This window comes from Stegostoma tigrinum, chromosome 22 (genome assembly GCF_030684315.1).
Source record: "Stegostoma tigrinum isolate sSteTig4 chromosome 22, sSteTig4.hap1, whole genome shotgun sequence".
NCBI classification, from domain to species: domain Eukaryota; kingdom Metazoa; phylum Chordata; class Chondrichthyes; order Orectolobiformes; family Stegostomatidae; genus Stegostoma; species Stegostoma tigrinum.
In genome coordinates, this window is record NC_081375.1 from 2,458,425 (window position 1) to 2,478,892 (window position 20,468).

Here is a 20,468-nt window from a genome sequence, read left to right on the forward strand (position 1 = left end):
ATCCACACTAAGGAGGTTCCAATCAATATTGGGAAAGTTGAAGTGCCCAATCCTCCTGGTCACTGCTGAGAAGGCTAAACAGCCCACTTCTGATTCTGTTCCTACTGCTTTTAACTTGAATCCCTGACTGGAAGTTATATGACCAGGCTTCTTTCCTTGTCCAGAGTATGTTTTGATAATCACAAGTATTTTTACAATCCATCTGGTGCTGGAAGCGACTGCACGAGTAGTGACTTCAGAAAGCCTGGGCTTTGTTCTGGAGAATCCTGGTATTAACAAGCCATCCGTATACAGCTGTCAGGATCACCCTGCATGAACATTGAGGATTTCTTTATTGCCTGACCCTGCATGGACGATTATGGGACGTGTGCTGTTTCATTTTCTTGGTGTGCAGGCCCATATACGCAGCTTTACAGGGAACTTAGGTCTCTACCCTCGGGCGAGGAGGCTCAGGTTCACAACCAACCAGCTCAAGTGTGTACTAACATTTCTGAACATCGCTGATTAGAACACATCTAGATGAGGGCAATAAAGACATGGCACCTAAATTTGCAAGTGACACAATGATAGGTCGTAAAGTACATTACGAACAGGACATAAAAGTACACAGATAGATACAGATTGGTTCAATGAGCCGCCAGAAATTTCATAAATGGAGTATTAAGTAAGAAAATATGATGTTCACTTTGGAAAAAAATTACAAAAAGCAGAGTATTACTTGAGTAGTGTGTGATCACAGAATTCCAAGATGTAAAGGGACCTGTGTGCTCTAGTTCATGATTATAAAAATGTCAGTGTGCAGGCATAGTAGCAGCTATTGCAAGAGCTACTGAACATAAAATAAGGATGTTATTCTTCAGTTATACAAGGCATTGATGCAATTTTGGTTTCATTTTTCAAAGAAAGGATGCAAGTGTACTGGAAGTCATTCTCAGGAAATTTATTAGATTCATATATGGAATGAGCAGGTTATCGTATGAGGAAAGACTGGACAAACTGAACTCGTTTCCACAAGTTTAGAAGAGTGAATGACAGGTAATTGATTGGAATATTTAACATACTGAAAAGTCTTGACAAGGTGGATGTGGAAAGAATGCTTCCTTTCGTGGGTTGGTCCACCAGTAGAGGTCACCCTTTTAGGACAGAGGAGTGGAAATTTATTTTCGGAGTGCGTGGCTTTTTAACTCTGCCTCAGGTAAGTCATTAAGGAGAAGTCACTGAATATTTTAAGATGGTGATGAATAGATTCTTGTCAGGCAAGGATATCAAAAGGTCTTTGGGGTAGATGAAAATATGGAATTTGAAGGACAACCAGATCAGCTATGACCTTATCAAACTGTGGAGCAAGCATGAGGGGTTGAACGGTCTACTTTTGAATTTAATGTCAAATTAGCAGCAAGACCTTAAAATACAGGAGCACATTAAGAACTTTTGGCCCATCCAGCCTTCTCTGTTAATCAATAATGGTTGTTGATACATCTCTCACTTCCAATCTCCTGCCTTTCTCCAATAACGCTTGATCCCCTTACTAAAATCAAGAACCTGAGATCAGTAAATAACCTAATTAAGTACACAATAAGTTGGCCTCAATGGCTCTGTGGCATGAGTTCCATAGATTCACTACTCTCTGGCTAACGAAATTCCTCCTCTTCTTAGTGAAGGAAACAGAGACTGTGCCCTCAAGTCCTAGTCTCTCCTACTAGTGAAAACAAATCCGTACCCACTCTCGCCAGTTTCTCAGTATTTGACAAGTTTCAATGAGATTCCCCTCAGCCTTCTAAACTCCATTGAGTACTGACCCAGAGTCCTCAAACTCTTTTCATATGGCAAGCCCTTCATCCCCAAGATCATTTTTGTGAACCTGCTCCAGATCCCCTCCAAGGCCAGCACATTGTTCTTTAGATACAGGGCATAAAACTACTTAGCGATGTTTTGTGATTCATTTGCCAAGACACCAAAATCTGAGCACCCTACAAGGGCATCTCAATAAGTTTGCTCTAATTTGAAATTACATGCAAAACCTTAACCTACTTTCCTACCCTGAAGTCACTGCCAAATTCAAAGCAACAATGAAGTTGGGTGATAAATCACAAGTTGGAGGAAGAGAATATAATCAGGAAATCCTTCCTTTTACTCAAAATCCAGCAAACGAGCAACATTGATTTGCTGTACTATGCAAAGCAAACTGTCAAAATACAAGTAGTTCAAAATTTTGTTTCGCACAAACCTTGGATCGATATCAGCACTTGCAAAAGACTGGATTTACTTGTCCACCTCTCAGTTCCCTAGACCAAAAAGGAAATTAAGTTATTGCATGGTGGGAAAGACAGCAAATTAAATCATTTCTTCAGATGAAATGGATTAGGATAATACTATGTTGCTGTGGGGAGTGTTCATATTTTAAATACAATTTTGATTTATTTAGTAGCACTATAACAAATTCACAAGGAGGAGAAAGGTTCCTATTATAATAATATTACTGCTGACAACAAGCACATAGGTATCAAAAGAATAATTTACAAAACCATTAAGATGGATCGATCATCCAAAAGCAATCAGTTAAGGTCCTGGGGAGAGCAAGCCAGAAATCTAGAATTGAGGGGAAATGTCAGTGAGAATGGGCAAGTGTGCCATAAAGACCAAGCAATTCTACACCAATGATGAACTGCCTTTGAGAAGACAGCCCTCTTCATCTTCAATAAGACCACATGACTGATTCCCACTCAGCTCCTCAACCCCATCTAAGATTCATCCAGAAAGAAAAACATTCTTAGTATTTTCCCGGTTAACCAAATCACCTGTCATTTCTAGAATCTAATAAGCATTGGTCTAACCTACTCAAGTTTTCTTCACAAGTGAACACCTTATTCCTGGGAATCAACTTCCGTCAACATTCTATGAATTAGCTCCAATGTAGATACTGTCTGAGTCCTCAGTCTGTAGGCAGGTACAATCCTCAGCACTGACTGCCACCACACACAGGGCAAGGAGGTAGATCTAAACTTCACGCCAACCAGAATGGGGGATCAAACCTGTGTGCTAGGCACCAATCTGATCCATACTGGTGATGCAATCAGCTGAGTCGGCTAACCACTTTCAGTATGGTGGCAGAGATGTAATATTACTGGACTAATAATCCAAAGGCACAGGCTGATGTTGTAAGGGTATGGGCTCAAATCCCATTCACAGTAGCTGATGGAAATTTAAATTCAATGCATAAATCTGGAAACTAAAGTTAGTTTCATTGTCACTATTGAGGCTAACAATTATTATAAAATCCATCTGGTCACTCTTATCCCTTCATGCAGGAAATCTATCAGCATTACATTATCTGGCCTACATGCAATTCTGGACCCACAGCAGTTGATTCTGAGGTGCCCTCAGAAGCAGCCTATTAAGCAACTCAGTTGAATAGTTAGGGATGGATAACACGTTGATCTTGCTAGTGACATCCACACCCCAAGGAAGTGAGAATTACTGTGGCAACATTCAGAAGTAAATGCACACTGTAGCTTTGAGTCATGCATAATGACTCAAATTTTCTTTCCATCCCTTGGCTGATCAGGAATCTCTGCATTTTCAAACCTGCCATGGCCTTATGTTTAAGGGATTTATAGGTTTAAATGGAACCTCCTTGTTCAAAATGTGATCATGTTCCTTGGTCATCAAGTCCTGGAGTGGCACTTCAGCTGGAGCTTCTGGCTCAGAGGCAGGGTCACTATCCATTGTGCCACAAGCTAGTTCAATTCAAACATGTAATTCCTAAAAGATCAAAACTGTACACAGTACTCAAGTTGGGATCTAATGCTCCACATAGCTGATCTAATACCTCACTTTTCCTACTCCACCTGCTTTGTAATTAAGGTCAACATTTGCCTTCCAAATTATTTGCTGCACTCTTTTTGGTTCACTTATAGAACGTGGATGTCGTTGGCTAGGCCAGCATTTATTGTCCAGAGTTATGCTTGAGGTGGCAGCAAGCTGCCTTCTTGAACCACTGCAGTCCATTTGATGAAGGGACAGCCACAATGCCTTTGGGGTGCTGGCAGTAATTCTAGAATTTTGACCCCATGACACTGAAGGAATGGCGATATATTTCAAAGTCAGGATGATGATGCCTTGAAATGGAAGGGATGTTTCCATGCATCTGCTGCCCTGTCCTCCTAGATGGAATTGCTTGAGGGTTTGGAAGGTGCTGTCTGAGAACCTTTGGTGAATTTCTACAACCTCACCTATCTTCCTTTGATTTGGGTACATCTCCAATCAGTAGGGAAATTCTCCCCATCCTCACCCAGATTCCTAGTGACTCCCATTTTGCTAGGGGTTCTTGATGCCACACAGTCGTATGCGGCCTTGATGTCAAGGGCAGTCACTCTCATCTCACCTCTGGAATTCAGCTCTTTCATTCATGTTTGAACCGAGGCTGCAATAAGGTCAGATGCGGATTAGCTCTAGTGGAACAAAAACTGGGTGTCAGCAGATTGCTAACATCACTAAAAAGAAGCCAGGTAAGCTGAAAGATCTTAAGGTAGATAAGTCGCCCAGGCCAAATAGACAATTCCCCAGAGTTCAGAAGGATACAGCAGAGGAGGTTGTGAAGACATTGCTGAAAGCTCACCAATCACTCCAGTGAGGGAGCATCCCATAGAACTCGAAAGGAGGGAGGGAGACAAGGCTTGGGAACAAAGAAAGAACAGTACACCACAGAAACATGCCCTTCAGCCTACCATGCTGACACTGACACATGACACTTTTCTAAGCTAAAAACCTTTTGCCTCTATGCTGTCCATATGCCTCTATTCCCTGCCTCTTCATATCTGTCAAGATGCCTCAAACATGGCTATTATAATCGGCCACTACCTCCACCTTTGGCAGCACATTCCATACCCTTACAACACTCCTTTAAAATCCAACTCCCTTTTATCTTAAAACTATGTCCTGTAATAGTTGACGTTTTGACCTCAGGAGAAAGACTGAATCTCAATTCTATCCACGCTTTTCAATTTTGTAAATTTCTATCAGGTCATCCCACTTCATTTGACGTTCAAGTGACAACAAACCAAGTTTGTCCAATCTCTTCTCATAGCTAATACCCTCCAATCCAGGCAACATCTTGGTAAATCATTTCTGTAACCACTCCAAAGCATCTTCATTCTTCTGATAGTGTGGCAACCAGACTGCACACAATATTCTAAATATGACCTAAAGTTCATTACAGCTGCAACATGACTTTTTTATACCCCATTCCAACCGAAGTGTGAGCTAATGCATTTTCTTACAGCAAACACGGCACAGGATTGATCAGTAAACAGCAAAATCCAAAGAAATATCAAAGGATGGCAGGACCTTAGGAAGAATCATTAGGTAGAATAAATGTTCAAAATGCCATTTTGGATATTTTAAATGGTTGAGGCAAAATATTAAAAACTGCAATCCTGTTAGAGTTGCATAAAACCAGATCTTGGCCATAACTAGAAAACTGTGCAATTCTGGTTATTGCACTGCAACATGCACTGCAGGACAGCAAGGGAATGTAAAAAGAATTGCTGCCAGGGCTTTAGTCAGACCATATCAGTGATGGTATGTGCAGTATTGGTCTCTGTAACAAAGGAATGATAAACTCACCTGGAGGTGATTCAACAAAAGTTCAATACAGATAGGCTTAGGATGAGGCAGTCCAATGAAAGGCAGGGTAAATTTTGTGCATTAGAAGATAAAAAGAAAGTGATCTCATGGAACAACAAAATTTAACCCAAAGATTCAGAAGGGCTGCTTCCCTTGGCTAAGGGGGTCTAAGCTTTTTTTTTGGGGGGGGGGGGCAGAGGTTATGAATGTTAATTGTGGGCTGAGACTTGGAGAGATCTCTTCACTGAAAAAGGCATGTGACTCTTTGGAATTCTGTTCCTCAGAGTTGCGATGCTACACTGTGTGAAAGATATTTGAGGGCTTGGGTAGATCAGAGGAATCAAGAGGTATGGCTCAGAAAATGGAGAAGCGTTAGATAATCAGCCAACATATTAATTATAGGGGTGTGCTTGAGGGGCTGTATTAAGTACTCTTGTTCTTTATGTTCTTATACGATAGAGAATTTTGGCAAAGACAAAACATCATATAAGCTGAGGGTTATTCCCTTTGTCATGAAAGCAGCCAAAGGGAGATTTAATGGAGGCATATAAAATCATAAAGGACCTAGATGTAGTGCATTGGAAGAGCCTAATAGCCTTAACAGAGAAATCAATAACCAGGGGCTTAAATTTAAAGTCACTGGTAGAACTGAAGATGGGAGTTGAAAGACAGTTCTTTTCGCCAAAGGGTGGTAGAGGTCTGTAACTCAACATCAGAAACAGAGGGAGAAATAGAAACTAAGTGCACTTTAAAAACCAAATTTATGTTCACTTGAAGTGCCATAACCTACAGCTAGGGACTACCATTATCATTATTACATTTGAATTTTTATAAGCTGTTTCAGAGTTGATTGTATCCTTGTGGTTAATCATGAGTTCAGAAGATTCTAAATGCTCTCAGTGAATGAGATGGCAAGAACTGTATGCAGTTAAATGATCTTAAAAGACATGCAAACAGTTCTTAATAGGCAACAGCACATGCATCTCAAAAAACAGCAGCTACATCCTGACGAAGATAAAAATCTCAAATTTTTATGGACAGCAAATTTTGTTTTAACCACCACTTAAATCAACTGGCATTCTTGATAAACCAGAGGAGGATCATTGCAGTATCAGAATCAACTTTGCAGTTTTCTTGCTATCTCCATCAATAACCTATTTTTCCTACTTGTCTGTACATGTAAGTGAAGTTTATAAAAGGGGATTACAGTTTTATTTCATAGTGTTATATACATAGTGTTATATACCACAGTTTATATTTGTTTAATAATAAAACTTGTTTGGTACAGAAATCTGGTCCATGCCTTCTATTAATCTTGGTTTTACAGTAAGGTAATTTGGGCTACTGGACATACCTTAAAATAATATTTGGTACATCTCCAGGAATAGCTGGGCTCAATTTATGATGCATTATCCCACATATGACTAAATCTAACCCATAAGATGCAAGATGAAAGGTACTGCTGCAGCCCTATACTTTATATAGTTCAGGTCCTCAAAGAACAGCATAAATAAAGAAATCTAAATATACTTCACTAGCTGTAATTTAGGAATAGCACATTAATGGTGCAAATTGTAATTTTATTGTAACTTTATTATCTCAATCACTACCCTGGTTTCCGATGAATATATGTTCTTACATGACTATTTCTAACAACTGTTTCTAACACACAGGCAATAAAAAAGGTCAAAGCTTCCTGATAGCACAGTAGGTAAAAATCTGTCACCAGTCATTGTCTTTAAACTTGGAGAATTAGGCAGCTACATGAAAAGAGGTGGTTACGGGGAGCAAAGAGTGAGTTTAAACATGTAAAATTACGACAGCTATCTAACAGCTAATATTTATATTATATTCAATTGTATATTTACATTGGGATAGCGAGTTTTGAGAAGATTTGTAGCTCAGGTTGAGGTTCTGGATGTGAGTTTGCTTGCTGAGCTGGAAGGTTCGTTTTCAGACGTTTCGTCACCATTCTAGGTATCATCAGTGAGCCTCCGACGAAGCGCTGGGTGTTATGTCCCGCTTTCTATCTATCTATCTGGTTAGGTTTCCTTGGGTTGGTGATGTCATTTCCTGTGTTAGTGATGTCATTTCCTGTTCTTTTTCTCAGGGGATGGTAGGTTAGGATTGGTTTTGGAACCAATCATCAGCAAGGACAACATCAAGCTAGTGGCCTCACCACCCACTTCACTTTCAATAACAAAACCTACAGACAAACCAACAGTACACCCATGGGATCTCCGATATCAGGGTTCTTAGCAGAGGTAGTAATGCAGAGACTCGAACAAACAGCTCTGCCAAACATCCAACCCAAACTTTGGGTCCGCGATGTGGACGACACCTTTGTCATCACTAAACAAAACAAATTAGAGGAAACCTTCAAGACCATCAATAATACCCTTTACTGGCATAACATTCACAAAAGAGGAGGAAAAAAACAACAAACTGCCATTCCTAGATGCCACAGTAGAGTGAACAGTCAATGGGGAACTTCAAACCAGCGTCTACAGGAAATCAACACATACAGACCAAATACTGAACTACAGAAGCAACCATCCCAACACCCACAAACGAAGCTGCATTAGAACATTATTCCAACGAGCCACCACATACTGCAGCACAGAGGAACTAGGAAGAGCAGAAGAAAATCACCTATACAGCGTATTCAAAAAGAATGGGTACCCTATGAACACAGTCCGCTGATTCCTCAGCAATAAACCCAAACAAAACAGACAAAACGGGCTCAGAAACCATAACCACGCTCCCCTACATCAAAGACATTTCCGAAATGACTGCCAGACGACTCGAACCTCTTGGCATCACGGTAGCCCACAAACCTACAAACACACTAAAACAGCAGCTAATGAACTTAAAAGACCCTATACAGACAAACAAAATGCAAGGTATTTTGTGGATGACGTTCAAGAACTGTGACAAACACTACATTGGACAAACTGGCAGGAAGCTAGCCACCAGGATACATGAACATCAACTAGCCACAAAACGACATGACCCACTATCACTCATATCCTTACATACAGATAAGGAAGGACACCACTTTGATTGGGACAACATATCCATCCTAGGACAAGCCAAACAGAGAGACACACGAGAATTCCTAGAAGCATGGCATTCCAACCGGAACTCCAACACACACTGATTTGGAGCCAATCTACCATCCCCTGAGAAAAGGAACAGGAAATGACATCACAATGCAGGAAATGACACCACCAACCCAAGGAAACCTATCCAGATAAACAGAAAGCGGAACATAACACCAGTGCTTCGTCGGAGGCTCACTGATGATGTTACCTAGAATGGTGACGCAACATCTGGGAACAAACCTTCCCGCTCAGTGAACCAGCTTACATCTGGAACAAAATAAAGACCCACTCTCTTGTGGACCGCGAAGAGGAGAGTGCTGTCTTGGAGGTGAAAGGAGGACGTCGGGTTGGCTGTGCACCCTTGCAACCAGTGGATCTTAATGCTGGCTTCGGCCTAACGCTGGTTCAGGGGAGCAGCCAACCTGCAACGATGGCTGCGGCAAGTGCTCGTGCCCCAGGTCAGGGGGTCCGGAACACCATCCGTGTTTCTGTAAAGAAGGTGGATGGAGGTGCACCTGTGGACCGCACCTTCTTCGTGAAGAGGGTCCTGTTGGACTGTTGTGGGTTTGCTGCTGCGGACATTTACCGCCTGCAGGATTTCCCCGGAGGAGGTTTTTACGATGTGACCTTCAGGAGTGCCAAGCTTTGCGAGCGCTTCCTGGAGGTTTTCAAGGAGAAAGGAGGTGAGGGCCCCCTCTCCATACCGACCGCTGTCCCGCTGTTCGTGATGCCGGCGCAGGGAGCCGTATGGTGACTGTACACGTGTACAACCCGCATGTGCCAGCAGTTGATGTCCTGACCTTCCTTGGAAGGTACGTGAAGGTGGAAGGGGACCCAACTGACATCATGGGCCCCTTTGGCATCTGGACCAGTAAGAGGCAGGTCAAGGTGACGCTGAGGATGGGCACGGACGGGAATGTCATACACCCACCGTCCAGCTTCGCGATCGGCGGGAGCAAGGGCTACCTAACCTACGCAGGGCAACGTAAAGTCTGCCATGCCTGTGGTAGGTCAGGTCACGTGGTGGCCGACTGCAAAGCCACCATCTGCAGGGAGGAGGGACACCTTGCAAAGGATTGCCCACGAGAGAAACGCTGCAACCTTTGCGGGGAAGTGGGCCACCTCTATAGGGCATGCCCGCAGCGGGGGACCACCTACGCCCAGGTTGCCGGCAGGGACGATGCGGGGCCAGCCCCCCCGGAGGAGAGGAAGGCACCAGGACCCAGCAAGGACCCCACTAATGTGCAGGAGGGCCATGTCGTGCAGGAGGGCCCAGCCCCGCAGGATGGGCCCCAAGGCCAGCAAAGCGCCCCTGCAGGCTCCGCTCCCCCCGACAACCCGGAGTCGATGGAGCCGGCGACAGGCGACCCAGGGGAGTGGACAACAGTCCGGAAAGCGAGGAAGGTGGTGCGTCGACGGGCCCAGGAACCGCAACCATCAGGTGGGAAGAGGCAGCTACAGGGGGGCTATAAGAGCTCCTCTGATGAGGGGGATTCGGAGAGGGCCCACCCGAAGCAGAAGTTAAAGATCTCGAGAGAGAAGCAAAGCAGCACCCCGCCTTCCAGGTGACGGGAGGCGTCCTGAGGCTCCCTCCGACACCCAGTCAAGTGCCGCTGGGGCACTGGAGGGCCCCCCGGAACTTCCAGGCGGGAAGGAGGAAACAGCGCGCCCCCAGCCTGACCCATAGCCGGACCCTCCTGCCTCCGCACCCCTGACGGGGGGATGCCACCCGGAAGGCAGCACGGACGGTTTCCTGAGCCCGGAGAGCGTCCAGCAGTTAGCCCGGGCAATGGGCATGAAGGGACAGATGGAGGGGCTGGACGTTGGACTTGGGGAGGGTACTGCGGTCACTGCCCACAATGGGGGTACGCGTTGCGAGCATTAATGTGCGCAGTGTCAAGTCCACCGCAAGAGGTGTGTCCACGTTGTTCTACCTGACCACCATCAAGGCGGACCTCCTGTTTCTGCAGGAGTGCGCGATACCGCACCTCGGCAGGTACGGGAAATGGTCCGGCGCCTGGACCTGTGGGCCTTTGATCTGGTCGGGGGGGTAACGACTGTCGCTCCTCGGGCCTGGCTATTCTGCTGCGGGGGCACGACTTCACCATCTCTCAAGTTCAGGAGGTGGTGGGGGGGGGGCCTCCTAGTGGCTGACGTCACCTACAGGAACGCTCCCCTGAGGCTGATCAACGTGTACGCCCCAGCGGTACGGAGTGAGCGGTTGGCCGTCCTGCAGCGGCTTCCACCCCTGCTGGCTACGTCCAGGCTGGTCATCCTAGGCGGAGACTTCAACTGCATCATTGCTGCAGATGGAAGATCCGGCGTGGGGAGGCAACTGGACGTCACGTCCAGATTCCTGATGGGCACGGTGAAGGACGCCAAGCTACTCGACGTCTTCAGCATCCCTGCAGATGGAGCGCAGCGGAGATACACCTGGTCGTGGCCAGACGGGTCTATCCGCTCAAGGATAGACTTCCTGTTTGTGTCACGGGCGTTCTCGGTCAGGTCCACTGGCGTCGAGCCAGTGTTCTTCTCTGACCACTGCCTCCTGCTGGCCGATTGTCACTTACAGGACAACCAGCCGGCCAGCCAGGGGACGTGGAAGCTCAACACGACTCTGTTGACCCCAGAGAACGTCGAGGAGCTTAAGAGGGAGTACGCCGGTTGGAGAACCGTGAAACCCCTCTGATTCTCCAGGTGACTGGTGGGAGACGGTGAAGGAGAACATCAAGAGGTTCTTTGTCCTCAACGGTGTTCGGAAGGAGAGAGAGAGAGGCGGGGAAAGCTGTCGCGACTCCAGAAAAGGGTGCAGAACCTGCTCCTTCTGCAGTTGATGGGGGTCGATGTCACGGAGGACCTCCGCGAGGTGAGGGGCCAGCAAGCCTCGCTCTTCACCACGGAGGCCTCCAGAATAATCTTCCAGTCCAGGGTCTGCTCCGTGGAGCAGGACGAGACGTGCTCGCGTTTCTTCCTTCAGAAGGTGCACAAAGAGAGCTCCGTGCTTAGCCGGCTGAAGGAGGACGACGGCTCGGTAACGTCGTCTCGGCCCGACATTTTTGAGGCTCAGCAGATCCTTCTATGCCGGACTGTACGACACGAAGCCCACAGACAGCACGGCCTCCGAGTCGTTCCTGTCGTCTATCACGGAGGTCTTAGACGACGGCACGAGGGAGTGGCTGAACCGGCCGATATCCCTGGACGAGCTGGCCAGAGCCCTCAAGTCCTTGGAGAGGAATAGGACTCCCGGAAACGACGGCTTACCGGTCGAGCTGTATTCCGCTCTTTGGGACCTGGTCGGCCAGGACCTGCTGGAGGTGTACGATAGTGCTCTTCAGGCAGGGGAAATGTGCAAGACCATGAGGAAGGGCATCATCACCCTCATTTACAAGAGAAAGGGGGAGAGGGAAGAAATTAAGATTTGGTGTCCCATTTCACTATTGAACGTGGACTACAAAATCCTGGCCAAGCTCATAGCCAACCGGGTCAGGTCTGTCCTGGAGTCAGTGATTCACCCTGACCAAACCTGTGCTGTGCCGGGCAGGGAGATCGCTGAGAGCCTCGCGCTCATCAGGGATACGATCGCCTACATACAGGACAGGCGGGTGGACACCTGCCTCGTCAGCCCGGACCAGGAGAAGGCCTTCGACAGGGTCTCTCATGCTTACATGAGGGACATCCTCTCCAAATTGGGGTTCAGGGAGGGCATCCGCAATTGGATCCAGCTGCTCTACACCAACATAGTTAGCGCAGTCTCGATCAACGGGTGGGAATCAGACAATTTTCCTGTTAGATCTGGAGTCAGGCAGGGCTGCCCGCTCTCTCCTGCCTTGTTCGTGTGCTGTGTGGAGCCCTTCACCGCATCCATCAGGAAGGACGTGAGCCTGAAGGGCATGACTATCCCAGGCAGCGGAGGCCTTCAAGTAAAGACCTCCCTGTACATGGACGATGTCGCCGTCTTCTGCACCGATAGTCAGTCAGTGAGTAGGCTGTTGGGCATCTGTGGCCAGTTTGAACTGGCCTCGGGTACCAAAGTCAATAGGGGTAAGAGCGAGGTCATGTTCTTCGGGAACTGGGACGACCGCTCCTTCATCCCCTTTACCGTCAGGACAGACTACCTGAAGGTGCTGGGTGTTTGGTTCGGTGGAGCTGGGGCGTGCACTAAGACTTGGGAGGAGCGTATCACCAAATTGAAGCAGAAGCTGGGCAGATGGACGCTCCGGTCCCTCTCCATCGCGGTTAAGAACCTGGTTGTCAGGTGCAAGGGGCTTTCAGTACTGTTGTATGTGGCGCAGGCCTGGCCTATTCCCTGGAACTGCACTGCTGCGGTCACCCAGGCCATCTTCCACTTCATTTAGGGGTCGAGGGCGGACCGGGTCCGCAGGGACACCATGTCCAAAGACCTGGAAAATGGGGGAAAAGGGCGTACCGAACGCCACCCTCACCCTGACGGCTACCTTTGTGTGCAGCTGCATCAAGCTGTGCGTAGATCCCCAGTACGCAAACACCAAGTGTCACTACTTACTGAGGTTCTACCTGTCCCCGGTGTTGCGAAGGATGGGCCTGGCCTCGTTGCTGCAGACCGCTCCGAGTAGTTGGACCGTCCCGTACCACCTGTCCTTCGTGGAGAAATTTTTGATAGGAAACACCTTTGACCACAAGGCCGTCAGGCAGTGGTCAGCACGTAGTATCCTCGAGACCCTTCGGGAAAAGGAGAGGGTGGATCCCGTCGTGTGGTTCCCCACGCAGACTGCCAAAGTCGTTTGGCAGAATGCCTCATCGCCAGAACTTTCAAACAAGCACAAGGACATTGCTTGGCTGGCGGTGAGAGGGGCTCTGCCAGTGAGATCCTTTATGCATGCCCGGAATCTCTGCGCCACCGCACGCTGCCCTCGAGGTGGCTGCGGGGGGGACGAGACTGTCGATCACCTCCTTCTGGAGTGTGCCTATGCGCAGGAGGTCTGGAGGGGGATGCAGTGGTATTTGTCGAGGTTCGTCCTGAGCAGCTCCGTGACGCGGGACTCCGTGCTCTACGGGCTGTTTCCCGGGACGCACACCGAGACCAACATCAACTGCACCTGGAGGACCATCAATGCGGTGAAAGACGCTCTTTGGTCTGCCCGCAACTTGCTGGTCTGCCAGCTGAAAGAACTGACCCCGACTGAATGTTGCAGACTGGCGCACTCCAAGGTCCAGGGCTACGTGCTGAGGGACGTGCTAAAGCTTGGGGCAGCCGCTGCCAAGGCGCAGTGGGGAAAGACCACAGTATGAAACCCCTTGTCCAGAATAGAAAACAGAACCCTAACTGGTAACTGGGCCCAGCTGGCGCCTTCCCCAACTGGTCAGGGGGCCAACTGGGACTGTGCGGGGAGACTGCCGGGGTGTTTTCTTTGCTTTGTTTTTTTTTCCTTCTTTGTTTTTTGCCTTTAGTTGGTGTACGTACCCCCTGGGTAACCCGGAGCGGCTTGCACGACTGGGTAGGTGTGTAAATATGTTTTATTTTTTGTACATCTTACGAATAAAGTATATTTTTTCAAATAAAAAAAGTGACAAAACGTTTGAAAACTAACCTTCCAGCTCAGCGAGCAAACTCTCATTGGGATATTCCAAAGTTTTCAAAAGTAGGACAAAACAAAAACAAGTGGCTTAGTTTTATTTTATCAAACATTAATTGGTGTCTCAATAATCTGCTCCTTCATAAAAATCTCAAATATCTTCAGTAATAAATGTTGTTATAAAATTTACAGTTTCTTCATTCCATTCTTCAGATTTACCAGGATTTTCAATTATTAAGTCATGCCAAACATGACAAAAACATTAGCAAGGTAAGCAAAACTGGGTGGAATGTGTCCCCGCACTGGAGACCCTGAAGATGGACTGAGAAGTTAGCTGTTTGTGGAGACTTGGGCAGATGTTATGCACATCTAGAAACTATTCAGCTGCCATATAAGTTCATGTCCCTTTAAGGGATGAGGGGGTTTGTGCAAAGGGAGCTTGGTATGCCATTCAATGCTTGATTAGAAGCATTTACTGAATAAATATAAGGAGATAGACAGCTTTTTTTTTAAAAATTAGTAATGGAGAAAGGGTTATGAGAAGCAGGCAGAAAAGTGGAGTTGAAGCCAAGCGATCAGCCATGATCATATTACTTAGTAAAGCAGGCTGGAGGGTCTTATGGAGGGCTGGAGGGTATGGTTTAGAAGGGATGGACGCTAGGAAGTTGTTTCCGTTAGGCAGGGAGACTAGGACCCGTGGGCACAGCCTTAAAATTAGAGGGGGTAAATTTAAAACGGAAATGAGACGACATTTCTTCAGCCAGTGTGTGTGGTGGGCCTGTGGAATTCATTGCTGCAGAGTGCAGTGGAGGCCGGGACATTGGATGCCTTCAAGGCAGAGGTTGACAAGTTCTTGATCTCAAAAGGAATCAAGGGCTACGGGGAGAGTGCAGGGAAGTGGTGTTGAAATGCCCATCAGCCATGATTTAAATGGTGGAGTGGACTTGATGGGCCGAATGGCTTTACTTCCACTCCTCTGTCTTATGGTCTTAATTGCCTACTCCTTCTCCTAGATCTTAGGAGATGTTAATATTGGGGATCTTCACTGACAATTACACAACATTCAGCACCATTTGCAACCCATCAGTTACTGATGCAGTCCTTGTCTAAATGCAGTAAAACCTGGACAATATCCAGACAAATGGCAAGTTATGTTTGTGCCAGTCAAGTGCCAGGTAATCTCCATTTCCAGCAAGAAATGGAGAAACCCAACATTACCACATGGCTTTTAATGACATTCGCATCACTGAGCTCCCCGAATAATCAATACCCCAGAGGTTACCGCTGACCAGAAACCAAACTGGAGTAGTCACACAAATACAGTGGCTACAACAGCAGGTCAGAGGCTAGGAATTCTGCAGTGAGTAACACCTCCCATCTGCCCAAAGCTTGTTCACTCTAAGGCACAAATCAGGAGTTTGATGGAATATCCCAGTTTCCTGGATGAACACCATTCCAACAACACTCAAGAAGTTTGACATCATCCAGGACAAAACAGTTAGAGTGAGAGAGGATGTGGTGCTATTCAGTTCATTTAACAATGACAGCACAGCATCTGTACTTTCTACAAGATGTACTGCATAGATTCACCTAGGACCCCTATTCAGCACCTTCCAAACAGACGACCACAACGTGGTAGCACCATCATCTTACTAGCCCTCACTTCAAGCTGCTCACCTCGCCTGATTTTTTTTTTTGGGGTGGGGGAAAATTGTTCCATCCACATTACTGGGTCATAAAATCCTGGAACTCTTCCCAAAAGCATTTTGGAGGTATCTACACCGAAGTGACAACAATTTACTAAGGTAGCTCATTACCACCTTCCCTATGTCTACCAGGAATACACAAGAAATGACAAACCAGTCAGCAATTTGTATGGTGCGATCTCAGTGACAGATTTATGTACATTTTTAATGTTGTTTATCTTCTGATTTCGATTTTTTTATTTTGAATTAGTGATAAGTTTTTTGTGGTATGTATCTATACACAGGAAAAGATTTTATCATTTAACTTGCAAGTAGTTCTGTAGCCATTGTGACTTCTTTTAAAACAGTGAGAGAATTGGCCTTCATAAATAATAGGTATAGCAGCATGCTTGGACAGAAAAAGCGTTCTGAGTCCATTAGGGAAGAGTCACACAACACAGAAAGGACCCTTTGGCTCATTGACTCTGCACTGACAATAACTACCATTACAGGTACACTATTCCCAGTTTCTGACACTTGTCCCATATTCTTGCATGTTATGATTTCAAGTGCTCATCCAAATTATTTTTCCCCCAAAAGGTTGTAAGGTTTCCAGCCCCAAGGCAGTGCATTCCAGATTCCTACCACATTGAGTAAATAACCATCTAACAACCTTCAATCTGACCAATTACACTATATCTTTGTGTAACCTACAACCATTCTACCAAATTTTGGTGTCACCTGCAAACTTGCTTAAACATTCTCCCCACATTTTCATCTGCATCATTTAAGTGTTTAACAAATAATAAGGATCCCAGTACGGTCCTTACGGTACACTGCAGGCCAGGCAGTGGACTTTCAGTCATTCGAACAGCCTTCCACCACTACTTGACTAAGCTAGTTTCAGATCCATCTCTCAGAATTTCCCTGAATTGCCAGAGTACAACTCTACTTCAGAAGTAGTGTCATGTACTAGACTGAAAACATTAACTGTTTCTCTCTGCGCAGATTCTGCTACATTGCTGGCGAAACTCAGCAGATCTGTTTCCGATTTCCAGAATCTGCAGTATTTTGCTTTTAGTCAGAAATTATGTTGGCAGGGAGGCAGAGAGTGAGTATGTGACATTTGTGTATATTATGAATATTTATGGTTGAACAAGGTAAATAATTGTTTAAAGGTTTGTTTCCAGAGAAATTTCTGGATTTGTCTAAGCTTAGCTGAAACATTGCTGAGAGATCTCTCAATTTTAGTTCTGACAGGACAGAACTGCTGAACTCCTTGGACAAAGATGGATGTACAAAGCAGTGCTCCTAAGAGAGAGAGAGAAGGTAGCAAGATTTGTTAATGCTAGAATTACTTTAGAGTAAGTAGTTTAGTGACAGCCCAAGGCAAAAACGTTTGGATAAAATCCCTGGAGCTGATATGAAGCTGTATTAGAGAAAGGGATTCGCTGGTGAGAGTACTGGCAAGAATGGTTTCGGTAAAGTACAAGGTATATTTTATGGATTCGTAAAGAAGTGTTTTGAGATTAATGGGAATATATTTCTACTGTATGTTTCAAAATCTCAAAAGAATATTATATGTAAAATTTGGTCTGTTTAATTTTATTTTCATTTTGTTTAATAAACTTCAGTTTTACTGTTCAAACCAATGTGCTCCATTTGACTCTGGGATCTGACTTGTTAAATAATAACATCAGCAGGGATCATAATAAAAGAATATACTAGGAATTTGCATGACTCGTTTTCTGAGAATCACATTGCTAACAAATGGCTAGATTCTCATCAAGAGCCACATACCTTTCCAATCCACGTGCCCAGCAGACTCACGCACACTTTGCCATTATCATACAGGTTAGGATTGAGACGGCCACTGCATTGAGAGATATAACGAAAAAGTGGCGGCACTGCAGGATAAACATTGGGTAGCTGGATATCAAACAGGAACAACCCATCATCATAGGGAGTGCGTGTTGGGCCTTTGATTAGAGCAGAGAACAAATCCTATAGAAAGAAAAGAAGTTATTGGTCTTGACACCTATCATACAACTCCTAAGTAATAAAAATGCATTGAAACAAGTGAGGGGATAAAGCCTCACATAGGCTCGCTCTTACTTTAATCAATGTTTACATAACCAAGACTGGTATTTAAGCATTATTGCAACAGCTATTTCCATGCAATTTTGAAAGCTTTGTTGAAAGACTGGCATAGACTTGCCATTCTATCCTCAAATGTTTTCACCATGATGCCATCAGGAAGTGCTGTCGCAAGTAATGCCATCTCTTTCCTCACGGTGTTGAAAAATTTTTTTGATTCTGCTGGTTGAAATTCCATCTTTTTGAATGCATGACTGTCTGTAAATAATAAAGAGAATGAAATGTGCATAAACAATTTCTGTATCATTCTGAGATTTATATCAGCATAATGATAAAAACAGGTACTAACAAACGCAAACTGCCAACATATATTCATACTAATTGTTCTACTGGAGGCCTTTCAGCCCACATTTTATTATGAACAAAACAGGAACTGAAGAAAGAAATCAGGTCATGGCTGATCTATGTCAACTCTATTTTACCAGCGCTCCATACCGTAACCAAAGTCCATCATTCTCAGTTTTGAAAACTAATTGCCTCTTTGTATTTGCAGCCTTTGTTGGCAGTACTTCCCAGTTTTCCAATTTTTTTTGGTAACAAGAATTCATTGCAGAAAATACCCAACAACTTGACTCATAACTTATGGCTACGCCCTCAGCTGACCCTGCTCTGGATGAACCCAATAATCTCTCATTGTGCAACTCACAAGTAAGAATTCTCCTTCCCACCTTACTATGTCAAGGAAGCAAGGAGAGGGTATAAGCCTGCAAGAATCCAAGATTCATGCCTGAAAATAGCAGCATCCTCTATTTCCTTTACACGTGTTCATGAGAGTTGTTGTTCCTGGCCAAGCCAGCATTCATTGTCCAACTTCAATCGCTCAGAAGTCAGCCACACCATTGTGGGTGTGTAGTCACAAATAAGCCAGACCAGGTAATGATGGCAGACTTCCTTTCCTAAAGGGCCTTAACGAACCAGATTAGTGTTTACAACAGGGGTTACATGCTCACCATTAGACTAGCCTTTTATTCTAGAACTGTATAAACCTTAAATTTCACCTTCACATTGGTCAGTTTTGAATCTATGCCCCAGTACATTAACATAGCATTGTGGATTATGAGACCAGTGACTTTTACCACTCTACCATTATCTCCTTAGTCAGCCTGTCTCAGTCACAAATGAGAACTATGCATTGTCAAAAGCATTAGTTTTATGCATTGCCTGAAATTTCTACTTTACAATTTGTCACACGTTTAGAGAAAGGGCAAACAAATTAAAAAGTAAAATGCTTGTACAGATTAGTCTTACCAGGCACTGACTCCAGTACAGAGAAGACTTCTCCTTTTGCACTCGTAAAAGTCACACCAGGTTTACTGCTCTGTTGACATAGTACAGGCGTATCACTGGACCACTCTGATTTAATAGGAGTCTGCATCTCAAGCTTTTCTTCTTTATTGTCAGTTTCCACAACAGCCTCCATTTTCTCTTCCTCCACAATGGCCACATTGTCCAGTGTCTTTTGAAGAGTTTCCTGCAGTTTCTTGATATCATCTCGAAACTTCTTATCTTTAGTTTGCTTTTCTGGCTCTACTGTTGGGGAAGTAGCAGAGCCAGTCATCAGCTGTTCTACTGTCATATTCTTCAGACTTTCCAAAATCTTGATCGCCTCTTTTATCTCATGAAAACTTTTGGGAGAGCCATCCTTTGCCACTTTTTCAAGAGTTGTGCCACTTGAAGTTGCTCCAGCAACCTGAGCCTGCTCTGCTTCAGTCTTACTCTCTTCTGATTGTGCTGACACCTCTATTCCAACTTCAAGTGCTTCACTTCCCTTTACAATTTCATCCTCAGTCACACCATCATCTGTTTCCCAACTATCACTGTCATCTTCCCACTCATCAGATGTTGCTCCAGTAGAAGTCCCATCCAAAGAATCCAGGTCAGATTCTTCAATGTCAGATTCAACATTATATAGGTGCTAGCAAAAAAAAGTAAAGTAAAAGTAAGTCAAACTTGATTCTGAAGTTGCTAACATTACATAATATTAGAAAATAAATCAAGGATCATTTGGTTCCATTGTCTGGGTTACAACTTAACCATGAGCAACTTAGCATAGGACAAGAAATCAGTCAAATGCATGATTCAGACTGGAGAGCGTGAGCAAGAAATATGTTTCAATGCACTGAGCACTAGCACCAAACAGGAAATAGGGGACAGTTCTGTTAGAGGTGTTCAGGTGAAAGACCAGTGTACTGATGAATAGTGTAACTATGGCTGTAGAGAGGGCTTTAAACCAAACAGTGTGGAGGAGGGTTCATGTAAGCAGAAGATTTGGAAATGGTAAAAAGAGGAGGAACAAGGAAATTTTTTTTGTTCATGTCAACATGATTATTGGGAAGTCAGAGGAA

General features: G+C 45.1%; 1 protein-coding gene across 1 annotated transcript in view; it reads right to left on the reverse strand.

The window, feature by feature from the left end:
• LOC125463857 ((E3-independent) E2 ubiquitin-conjugating enzyme UBE2O) overlaps positions 1–20,468 on the reverse strand; it is a 138,966-nt gene that overhangs the window by 10,392 nt on the left and 108,106 nt on the right. The window contains exons 14-17 of the mRNA XM_059653564.1: positions 19,372–20,038; positions 18,185–18,321; positions 17,767–17,970; positions 2,228–2,285 (exon numbers count right to left, since the gene is read on the reverse strand). Coding sequence (XP_059509547.1) covers positions 2,228–2,285; positions 17,767–17,970; positions 18,185–18,321; positions 19,372–20,038 — 1,066 coding nt within the window. The remainder of the gene's footprint in view (positions 1–2,227; positions 2,286–17,766; positions 17,971–18,184; positions 18,322–19,371; positions 20,039–20,468) is intronic.